At 38.9% G+C, this 12,536-nt stretch overlaps 1 protein-coding gene across 1 annotated transcript in view; it reads left to right on the top strand.

Annotated features, from left to right (window-relative positions):
* Nucleotides 1-12,536, top strand: part of KIF16B (kinesin family member 16B) — a 316,846-nt gene that overhangs the window by 262,349 nt on the left and 41,961 nt on the right. Inside the window, exon 25 of the mRNA XM_017895492.1 lies at nt 9,518-9,601. Within this exon, the coding sequence (XP_017750981.1) occupies nt 9,518-9,601 (84 nt within the window). The remainder of the gene's footprint in view (nt 1-9,517; nt 9,602-12,536) is intronic.

Consider the following 12,536-nt stretch of genomic DNA (forward strand, 5'->3'; position numbering starts at 1 on the left):
AATTTATTTGACCTCAGTCATCATTTTTAACTTTAATACACAGTTTTCCCATAAGAGCTCAAATATCTTTGCATCATTTCCCACTCCTGCTGTTAAAATAATAGCTATAACAGGAAAAGATGCCATTTTAAGGGTTTTCTCATGAATACTGCATTCTGTTTGTGTCTGTCCTTTTTCTGTTCTACAACCTCTTGAAAAGTAATGTTTCATTATTATGTCAGGCCCCATCTTCCTTCTGCACATCTGAGCCTGACTTGAAATGAGAATACTATGAAGATTTCATAGGAAGTAAGATAACTTCCTCAAAAGCAGTATAGCCAAAATAATAGGTAAAATATCTCCACGGTATCTAAAGTGTTACTTCTAACACTGTGTAGGGAGATTTTAATCATCAGCATCTGAGTTATAGAATTTCAGAACTGAAATGAAACTTAAACATCTTGGTTCAATTTCTTCATTTTCATGATGATGAAACTAGGAACTAGAGAAGTTTTTATACATTGCTCCAGATTATACAACCAGCTATTTGCTGAGCTGAGACTTGAAATCCAATTGCCCCAAATCTTAGGTTATTAAAAGAAAAAGACATATGGTGTTCATTTAACTCTTCCATTAAGTTTGTAAAAAGAATAATCATTTTTTACTGTTTCTATAAAATGCATGTTCATTTATAAAATTTTACATAATACAAGGAAATACAAGAAAAAAGGCAAGATTATCCCAAAATGATTCTATAAATATAATTAATGTTACCATTTAATGAACATTGTTTTAAGTATCAAAATGAATAGGCACAGATAAGAGAATGGAGATGTAGACTGACAAAAAAGAACTTAAAAATCGAAGAATAGGGAAAAAGGGTGAAACAACTTTATGACATTGTGTTTATTCTGGATCTGCTATTTTTAAGTATAAACATTACATTTAATTTTACTTGAACAGAAGTGAAAGAAAATGAAAACTGAAGAAATTGCTGAACTTCAAATTAAATTTTTTTCACCACATGATATATTGTCTCTAAAATATATGTGACTTTAAGATTACTTTTAAAATTGAAATGGTAAGGTCACTAGTTTTCAAATGATGTGTTTCCGTTTTATCAATTTACCAATTGACTCTTCTAACAGAGATAAAATTAACTTTATTTTCTCCCACCTCCCAATTTTTTAAAGTTGTATTCTAAGATCTTTACATTGTGCTATCTCATGGTTGGATATTTTTGGTCATTCAGTATGTTTTTGAAAGATGCGCCTGGATGTGTTTTATCTGAGTTCTTATCTGCTTGAGAATGTGTATTTGTAGCCTGCGCACTTGAAAGACCCTTTGGTTAGATAGAAACTTTTTGGGTCACATTTCTTTATCACATTTTATTTTGTGTTGTTATTTTCTCAACTCTGTGTGCTACGTACTAATCTCTTTTTATTGTGCTTGTTCTGCACTTGTTCCTTCTACTGGGGCTTTCATTCCCATCATGTTTTTGTTTCTTCCATTTCTTTGTTAAGTCCTGCTGGCTTACCTTTTTTTGTGGAAGAGAGGAAGGTGCAGAGGCACTGATTCTTTTAAAGTTTTTTTTTCATTTTAGAATAGCTTTAGACTGTGTTTTTGCCTTTTAATTTGCCTTGTAATATTTTGTTGAAAGCTAGACATGATATATTGGGCAAAAGGAATTGAGGTAGATTGATTTTTAGTGTGAGGTTTTATGTTTATCTGGCTAAGATATAGGCTGGGTTTACTGGTTGATATAGATGTGGTGTCAGAGGCTAAAATTTCCTCTAGTGCCCTTGTTTTTGTCTCCCGTTGTTGTCTTTGGGCTTTCCTGGAGTCTTTTAAAATAGGGTCTGAGGCTTACAGTTCTTTCAGCTGTAATCCCCTGTGATACAGCAGCCCCATGATGTGATGGTAAGATACGGTGAGAGGAAGCCTTCTATAGTCCTGGGGTAGTTTTCAGTCTTTTCGTGAGCCTGCATCGAGTGTTTCACTTAGCCCTGGTCGGTTAGGCTCTGGTAAAACCTAAGGTAGTTAGGTGCTGGTAAAACACTTTCTCTTGAGAGCAAGCCTTGTGAAGAACAGAGAGCCCTGGGAGTATTTAAAAATGGTTACTTTTTCCTTCCCCTGCTCGATCCCCCAGTGTCACAGTGAGAACACATCATTTGAAAACTAGAATCCAACTTCACAGTGAGAACCTGGTGGGGCTCCTGGAGGTAAAACTCTCAAAAGTGTGGAGACCTTCCTCAAGACTGGCCACCCTCAGAGATTTTAACAATCACACTAGTCTATATTTGAGCCTCCAGTGATTCTGGAATTACTATTCATAGTGTTTCTACCAATACTGGCTCCAGCAGCAGGCTTCAGTGCCAGGCTGTTACGATTCTCTGTGTTCACCTGCCTGTCTCTGCAGTCTGAGGGCAGTAGTTTGCCCTATGATCTCACTTCTCCACTGGATCTAAGAAAAGTTGTTGATCTTCATTTATTTTTCAGCTTTTTTCTTGTCATGAGGACAGGAGTAACTTTTCAGCTCCTCGTGTGTAGGATCAGAAACCAGAAGTCCTATTTTAGAATACTTTTAGATTTATAGAAAAAATCTGAAGATAGTACAGAGTTCTCATATACCATACTCAGTTTCCCCTAGTATTAACATCTGCCATTAGTATAGTACATTTGTCATAACTAGTGAACTAGTACTGGTACATTATTATTAACTAATGTCTATACTTTATTGACATTTTCTTGGTTTTTACCTAATGGCCTTTTTCTGTTCCAGGATCCCACCCAGGACTCCCCATTATATTTAGTCGTTACATCTCCATAGGCCCCTCTTCACTATGACAGTTTCTTATACTTTCCTTGTTTTCAGTGACCTTGACACTCTTGAGGAAGACTTGTTATGGATTTTTGGGAGGGAAACCACAGAGGTAAAATGGTATTTTATCATATCATCTCAAGGATGTATACTATCAGTATGACTTACCACTGTTGATACTTGATCACGTGGCTGAAGTTTCTCTACTGTAAGGTTACTTGTTTTTCTTCCTTTCCACGCTGTATTATTTGGAAGGAAGTCACTATGCACGGCACACATTTCAGGAGTGGGGAAATAATGGGCTACTTTACTGAGGGTGAAACATCTACATAAATTATTTGGAATTATTCTGAAATGATAGTTGAGTTACCCATTTATTTATTTGTTCTGTCATTCTATTTTGGGTTACCCACCAATATTTTATTTTATTTTTCAGAGTGAATCTTAAACACACCATTTATTTATTCAATTATTCTATTTTGGGTTATCTACCAATACTTTTCTTTTAATTTTTTTCAAACTGTCTCAGCTTTGGCCATTGGGAGCTCTTTCACTTGATGCCTGTGTTCCTGTGAGACACCGCGTCTTGGGTTTTTGTTTTCAAGCCCGTCGTGCTTTCTGGCACCACAGGCTGCTGCAGGCTCATCGTCTGTATTCCCTGCCCCATCCTGGAATCAGCCGTTTCTCCAAGAACCGGCTTGCTTTTCTTCCTCTTTTTTACCCTTATTTTCTCTTCTTTCAACGTGTGTATCATTTACTCCTTTGGGCTCTATTTAGAGATGGATTTTGTGGCTCCTACGTGACTATTAATTCTCCGAATTCCTTCTGGGTAGCTTTGGCCGATCCCACTTACGGTGTATCCTCTTGAGCTGCCTTTTGCTTATGTTTCATTCAATGTCACCTCACCTCACCCTTTTTACACATAGTTTCAGTTTTGGTTCCTTCTGATTATTTCTCATCTTTAAAGGAAGTAGACTAATTGTGGGAAAACACCAGTGCTTTGTGGGAGCAAGGAGAGGCAGACGCTGGGGAGGAGTAGGGCAGCTGTGGCATGCGCACACCACTTAGAATTGTCCTGAAACTGTTTTCACCAATTTTTTCTTTCACTTTGAGACACATCTTCTCTTGTTTTCTGGTTCATGGGGGCTGTGGAGTTGCTGGCTGTGGGCGATAAAGCCAAACGCTTGCTCTCTGGCTTTTCCTGCCTCTGTCGCTGGAGACAGGGACTTCCCCAGGCTCCTCCTCTCACAGCCCCTGCTCACCTTCTTCCTTAAGTGGAATTGCATCCTGATCTTTTTCTCATCCCCGTATTTAGTCTCTTTCATCCCAGCATGGGCGGAATGCAGGTGAGGGTGAGGGTGGCTCTGGGCCACCCTTGTCTGCCATCATCTCTTCTCTCCGTGGTGGTCTTCTGGATGCTGCTGCCTGGCCGATCATTTGAGCTGTGGCGGTTTCCCAGTTCAGAGACAGTGTTTGTGGTGGTAGCGGTGCTTTTGAAGAAGATGAAAGGAACAAATCGAGTCGTTGCTCCACCATCTTTAACCAGAATGGCTTCACCGATTTTTATGGCTTGCAGAAAGATTATTTTTGGTGTAGTCATGCTTTTCAACATGAGACTGTCTCCAAAAAAGTTATAAGGGGAAATGATGATGCTTGTTCTTTATGAAAATGAAATCTTACCAGAAAGAAAGAAATTCTTTTTCCTCCATTACTGAATCCCAAGTATCTTGAACATTTTTATGTAATTCAGAAATACTTACCTGACACCCTTTAGAATGTAGTTGTTGAGAGGAATACATATAGAACTTCAGGAACTTAAATTTCTTGAAATATAGGACACTGTATCTCCTTTGTCAGAGGCTACCGAGAAATCCAAGAGGAGTCTCTCCACCTACAGATTGTCGTTCACTGTTCCTGACAGTACTTTCCTCAAGAAAATCAAAACTAGAATATCTGTTCTATTAGAAAATGAGGCAATAAAATGAAAATGTGTAAATATAAAGTACTTGAGAGGGAATGAAAATGTTCAGGTAATATTTCTGATTTCATTTTAAACTTTTTATTTAACACGAGAAACCAAATAAAAGATGTTGGTGTGTGGGGGACATGGGTAGAGAGGTCAGGGACAATTCAGAATCGTGTCTTCTGTGAACCTCTCTTACATTCTTAATTTGTCAGAAGTGTTACATTTCAGAAAACAGCACTTTCAGCAAAATGGAAAAGGTTTTTTGGTTGTTGGTTGTTTTGTTTGGTCTTCCAGGCACGGTTATTTGTCCTGACCAGTGACTCTTTTGATCTTAGTAAATTGTCCATTTTTAAAAACTATTTAGGCAGTTTAAATCATTTACACTTCAGAAATGAATCCTACAGAGAATTGCTTTTGTTGATCTATTTTGAAATAAATGAGGCAATAGCTTTGCACTTGTGGAGTGATAATAGTCCAGCCCTCTTCTGTACTCTGGCTATCTAACCTGTGGTGTAAGGGGTTTTGCTATATTATTATTTTAGGAATGAAGCAGTAATTCCTGCCCCTGCTCTCCACCTTCTTCATCCCAGTCATTCAGCAGGTCAACATGAGAGTCCTCATTTTTCAGAGACTCCTTTATTTGAGCTGAGGAAGCCAATTCAAGTAAAGATGATGCTCTTTTTTTCTTTTAGGAGGATGGACTTAGGAATGTGACTGTATTATCTTCTATGTCAGCTATTGTTGTTCCCCAGATGGCCTCCTGTGCCACCTGCCCTGCTATCCCAATAGCTTTCACTATTTTAATGTAGTATGTTTTAAAATATAAGATACTTCTAGTTTTTGTTTTACTTTTGAGTGCCTTAAGAAAAATATTCTTTTCAAATGGATTGGCTTAGGTATAGCTGATCAGCAGCCATCAAATGAGATACTTTTACTACTTGGCAGATAGCACAGCTGATGGAAAATGAAGTGACCCTAGCAGTCACTTAAGTGTCTAAGTTTTATGCAGGATTTAGCTAGATGAAATTGCTGATATTCAACATTTTTTAACTTACAGAACTGGCAATTTCATCTTGTCCAACCTGAGCTTATAGATAGCAAGGCCTAAGTGGCACTGTTAGGATTCTCTAAAGAGGAGACATGGAGGTGGTTTCCACTATATCAGAGGAAAGGGACTCACTCATGTTGCAGTTGAAGCTGTTTCTGATGTAAACATCATTATTTTAATGGGGGCATGTTTTTCCTATATTTTACATTATGGCCTTGGCTTTCTTCTTTGGCTTGTTCATGTCCCAGCTCTACCTATAGGCCGTGGGCCCATTAGCTCACATTTCTATCATGAGCCTCATTGGAACTTCTGCAACTGTCCTTTTCTCCATCCTACCCATACTTTATTATAAAGATAGCTACCATTGTTCTTAGTTTTTACTTGGAGAGGGTTAAGATGATAGTTGCTAACTAACTTTGTATGTCCTGGAATGGACTTCTGGGGAGCTCCAGCCCTATCCTGCTTCCTGCTATTCTCCACTGCTGTGAGTGGAGAATAGCAGGGGTACAGGTCCTCAGCAGGGTCCCATTGACAACTCTTGTTGGAACTGTTGATGACTGCCTTGGAGTGGTATGTTCGTGTTTCTGGTTACATACACTTAGGAGGAATCACTCTCTTTCATCTTTACCCTAGATCCCCAAAGACTTTGCGACAGTGTCTTTCATGCACTGCAGACACCCCTTATAGCTTTATCCCGAGAGGCCTGGAGTCGGTCCTGACTTTGCCCCCATGACTCTGAGCCTTTCCAAGTCACTTAACTCTGGGCCCGGGTGTCTTAAACTCTAAAGTCAGACAGTTGAGCGTCATGGTCCTGTGATTATAGGCCTGAAAGTCACTTAGAATTGGCCTTTTCCTCCTAAAATCTGAACAAGAGTGTTGTACATAATTTACACATAGTTATTTCACAGGCTGAATATTAATAGCACCGAATGCTTGCCTCCATCTGGGTCTGGAGAGGGAACGCCACTATTGATTAGGAGGAGAAGTGAATGCTTGCTCCCTCCCCACTTCCACTGCCTAAAGTCCTTTTATTGCACGATTTCTGATTGATCATGTGAGTGTGACTATAAATTTCCCCCGACAGAAACCACATCACCTCATCAGCCACATAAAGAAAACGACAAAACAACCAACTGTGAAAGCATGCTTGCCAAGCTTTCAGTACCACAGCATCGGGGGAAGCGGGAGGTACATTTGTACTGGAGGAGATGGAGGCTGGAGGGAGCCGGAAGATGAACTCTGCTATACCTGTCTTCTCTGAGCTGCAACATGGGGGGAGTGTGTTTGTGCCAGTGAGGCCAGTTTCCGGAAAACCCTTTGCTCCTTGAAGCCACGTCACCACGGCTTCCCAGTGGATGCAGAGAGGCCACACGGGAATGTGGGCGTGCCACTTGCTCAGTAATTACCAGATCTCTAACAGCTAATAATATAGCTAAAATCCATTCACTAAATCTTCATGGAACCCTTTTAAAGTTTGGTTTCATTTTCTATGGTTTTATTTCAGCGGAGAATGCTCGGGCTCAGAGAAACGTAGCTAGTAAGCTGGTTAGTGGTCAAGCCAAGATTCAGATGGTGTCTGTCTTGCCTCAGTGCCCATGGTCTTTCACTTTACCTTCAACTGATTTTAAAGTTGGATGTCAACCAACTAAACATTGGTGAGAAACAGAGATGGGGAAACCCATCCCTTGGTGTTACCTTCAACCCATTCCAAGGTTTCTCTGCTTTGGTAGAAAGAACACTAGAGGGAATGAAACAAACATCTGCCCAACTTCAGTCAACTTTTAAGACAGGCTATAAAGTCATCAAAGACAACTTTAAGAGAGTGAAAAGGCAAGTTATTCTTACTTAAGGAAAAGACACACAACGAATTTAAAAATGGACAAAAGAGTTGAACAGACACTTCCTAAAAATGACTAACCAGATGTCAATGAGCAGGTAAAGAGATGTTTAACAACATCAGTCAGCAGAGAAATGCAAATGTGAACCACAATAGACATGACCCACCAGCACTGCTAAGAAGGACGACCATAGTACCAAGTGCTGGTGAAGATCTGGAGCAACCACATCTCTCAGTCACTTCTGATAGGAGTGTCAGTTACTAAAACTGTTTTGGAAACCATTTGTTAGTTTCAAATACAGCTGAATACACACACACACTATATAACCCAGCATTTCCAACACTTAAGAGTATGACCATCAGAAATATGTACATACGTTTCTCAGAAGATTTATAGGAAAGTGATCATAGCAGCACAATTTCTAGTAGCCAAAAACTGGAAGCTAACAAGCCCAACAGCAAGATAATGAACAAATATATTATGGAATGTTCACATAGTGGAATACCATACCACAGTAAAAATGAGCAAACTATTGCTACACAGAACAGCATGGTTGGATCTCACAAACATGATGCTGAACAAAAGGAGGTAGACACAAAAGAGTTCATACTGTATGACATCTTTGACAGAAAGTTCAAAAGTAGGAAAAAAACAAACAATGCTATTGTCATAGTGTCAGGCCTGCATTAACTTTTGTAGGGGTGAGAGGAAGTGCCTGGAAGGGAGCAAGTGCAGTTCTTGGGGTGCTGGCAGTGTTCTGTTTCTTGATCCAAGTGCTGGTTACACAGCTTGTTCAGATTTCGAAAACACTTCCAGTTCTTCCCTTGTGATATGTGCACTTTTCTGTATGTATATTATACTTTAATACTATGTTTTAAAAGTATTATATATACAGATGCTAGTCTTTAATTTTTGACTCCCACTGTGGCAATATAAATTTAAATCAACTTAGTGATTTGCATAGACATAAAATTGGAATTTTGTGACATATTGTGCCCTACATTATGGAAGAAATGCTCATTTTTTTCTTGGTAATGCTTCGTTGGCTTCAATTTGTCTGGTCCCGACAAATTGAGAAAGGAAGGAAATAGTGAATTCTGCAACTGCAGCAATTATTGCTCCTTAGCATTTATTCAGCCAAGGCAACACTGGCTAGTTGGATTCTCGCCAGATTATATAATCCTCTCTTGCCTGGGAATCTGTAGTAAAACTTATTGTTGATAATTTTTGTACGTTCAAGAAGGAAAGCATAAGAGAAATACTATGAAATGCTAAGATCAAGCTAAAACGAAATCTGAACCTTCACTTTTAGGAAGCAAGGTGAAAAGATGCAGAGAGAAGTCCTCTTTTCGCATGGGCAGTCTTCATTCGCAGTGGTAACTGAAAAGACAGTACTGAATATTTAGAGAACCTTAGCAATAGTCTGAAAACGATTTTACAGAATGTTCAGGTAGTGTATAGGTTGAATTTTCAAATTATTATTTCAACACAAAACTAATTGAATTCTAGTTAAAAAGGGGGACTGAAAGAAGAACAAACATGTTTTAAAAAACAAAAAGTATAAAACACAACCTGGCACAGAGTCTGGTATGTCACCGAGACAGAATGTTGAGAATCAGTTTCATTCTTCCGTGGAGTTCCCATTGTCCTGTCTTCTCATTTGACCACTGGGGAATCTGAGCCAAGGTTGCTTTATCTGTTGAAGGTCACACAGTTGGTGATAAAGCAAAGCAGAACCCACTATCTTTAAACTTTCAGCCTCTTTATTTTCACCCCATGGAAGAGATTTCAAATAATAGATTAATAATAGCCCAACAATTAATAGGTGTGGTGTTAATGCATGTCTTTTAAAATGTCTTTTTCAGCTTGCTGCCCTTGAATTTCCTCCAAAGAAACTATTTGGAAATAAGGATGAACGTGTGATTGCTGAGAGACGAAGTCACTTAGAGGTAACAGAATTAAGCTGCTTTTCCTCTATGTATGTAGAAAATGTGCCATCTGACCGTTAAGAATTGTTTCTGTTAAGTACTATTACATTTCTTCACAAGTGTGAAGGTGCTGCCTCATTAACACAGGAGATGGCAGCAGTAGATTATGAAGATATGATATCAGCTTGTTTAAAATACAAGTCCTTATCTTCCTCTGGTCTAGCGGAACATTTTTCTTATTTTTAAGAAGATACATTTATTCTAAGGGTTAGGAAGCAGGATGTGAGTGAGAACTAAATATTCACCATAGACAGATGGTATGTGATACAGGATAAGAGTACAAAGCTTGCTGCAAAATCTTGGAATTAATTAACTGAAGATTTATAGTATTACATCATTGTTGCTTTTTCAAGAGAGTTGGAAGCAAAAAGACACATACCCATTTTAGTCATGGGTAGGTTTCATTCGACTTATTTTAACTTAATCTTCCAAGCCAACTACATGTAGAACTCTGGTTTAACACAACTGTTGTTTTTCGGGCTGCCTCACTGCCAGTGCACATTGTTGACTGCTTTATCTAGTTTGTATTTCTTTTTCGGGATATAGTTGCTTATTTGGTTGGAGATGCTAATGAGGCTGAGTCTTTTCACCAAGCCAGGGACCAGTTGTTTTCTTTAAGAATGGTGAAAGCATGATCATGGCTGGTCCTTGCTTATTGGTCACTGTCTTGCCATTGTGAACCATTGAGGCAGACAAGGGGCAGAAGTACAGACAGCTAATGACAACCTAGTATCAGGAAGCTTTCAGGGAGACCCAGAGTTCCCCTTGCTACTTCATTTGTTTTGTTTTGTTTTGTTTTGTTTTGTTTTGTTTTGTTTGAGATGGAGTCTTGCTCTGTTGCCTAGGCTGGAGTTCAATGGCATGATCTTGGCTCACTGCAACCTCTACCTCCCAGGTTCAAGCAATTCTCCTGCCTCAGCCTCCTGAGTAGCTGGGATTACAGGTGTGCCCCACCACACCCAGCTAATTTTTGTATTTTTAGCAGAGATGGTGTTTCACCACGTTGACCAGGCTGGTCTCAAACTCTTGACCTCAAGCCATCCTCCTGCCTCAACCTCTCAACGTGCTGGGATCATAGGCATGAGCCACCGCACCCGGCCCTTTGCTACTTCTTTAAGAGTAATAATAGTAAGACCTATTGGAAATAAAGTCAAATAAGGAAAGTCCTGAGAGAGCCCTTTCTGGATTGTGAAGTGCTACATAGAAAGTAGGTATTCTCATTCCTGGTGACAGCCAGTTAAAATTGGCTGCCCATGGCATGCACTTCATGCCACTGAACAAGGATTAGGGAAATTTCTAGAGGCTGGGGGTTCCCATGAGAGCAGAAGGAGAGAACTGGGAGCAACGGAGAAATGGAAGACTGGGAGGTTGTTGTCCATGAGGAGGATTTTAGAGTTTTGAGATCTTGAATATAGAACCACTCTGATAAAAGAGGAGTTTCAGGATGCAGCCATGTGTAGAGGCATTTGAGTTAGACTATAGAGTTACGCATCTGAAGAAGTAATTCAACCTAGAATGGCATGATCCTGATACCCAACTGAAGAATTTGTCTTCAAGGAAAAGATGATTGCAGTGGTCTGCTTGATCAAGTTTTCTCAAAGGTTTGATTGTATCTTACAAAAAAATTAAAAAATAACAGTAGAACTGGGGATTATTTTCTTTACCTAACTCCTCCCTGCCTTCATTAACTAGATCTGCCTTTATTGGAAACATGGAAAATGATGGTTTATAAACTTGTTTTTATATGTCAACAGAAAATAGATTGTTGTCCTCCCTGGCTACTCAGGGCTGTGGTTAAACTCACATGGTGCACAGCTGTGCCATGACCGATTGGGCATTTTGTGTGCCGTGCATTTGTGAGCACGGCACTGGGTACCTTTGGTTTTCCATTCCAACTTCCTGAGTTAGAGCAAAGTTCAGGGCACTCTTTCATTGTTAATGCTTTCAGATGGAACCTATGTTTGTCCTTTTGACATCTGATACTTCATCACTTAACCCTTCTAAACCATCAGCTGCTGATGAGCAGAGTTTTATGTTAATGTCTCTGCCTAGGCAAGGAACCCTTCCTTCCCTTGGCTGTGACTGTTATTTATCTGTGGCATTATCTTTTAGAGAACAGCTTCCACACCTTATGGAAAGTAGCACTTACTTTTGAAATATAATGCATTTCACCTAATGTTGACTGTTAAATCTTAGAATATTATCTTCTTTTCAAGGAGCAAGTGTAAGTAACCTTCACTTTAATAGAAAGTTAATCTGAGATTCTTGAGTTAATTCCCTGCGACTATTTTCATATGAAAATCAACTTAGTTATTTTCTCTGAACTTCCCATTTAATTCAACAAACATTTATTTAATTCCTTACTACATGCTGGAGACAGTGGTAGGTGTTACATATAATACAAAGACAAATGAGATATTTCCTTTCCTCTAAGTGCATGTGTTTAAATTCCTATATGAAACTTTACCTAGTGGTATGTTATAAATACATAAACACGCATGGATTCAAGTAAGCAACATCTGCAGTAGCTAATAAATGTGATGTCTGCTTAAAAGAAATTATCTGACCAATTATTAATATCCAGAAATGCAACTTTCTGAACCTCACCGTGATATAGCTGTATAAAGTAGTGTTTTAAGTAGGCATTCAATTGTGCTTTAATCTTCCTTCTATTAAGATATTTCTAAGATTTGGACCTCGTGTTTGAGTTTATTAGCAAAAGTATAAAGTGTTTTCTTTTTTTATTTATTTATTTTTTTATTATACTTTAAGTTCTAGGGTACATGTGCATAACGTGCAGGTTTGTTACATATGTATACTTGTGCCATGTTGGTGTGCTGCACCCATCAACTCGTCAGCACCCATCAATTCATCATTTATATCATGTATAACTCCC

The sequence above is a fragment of the Rhinopithecus bieti genome, unplaced genomic scaffold, assembly GCF_001698545.2.
Source record: "Rhinopithecus bieti isolate Rb0 unplaced genomic scaffold, ASM169854v2 scaffold_25396, whole genome shotgun sequence".
NCBI lineage: Eukaryota > Metazoa > Chordata > Mammalia > Primates > Cercopithecidae > Rhinopithecus > Rhinopithecus bieti.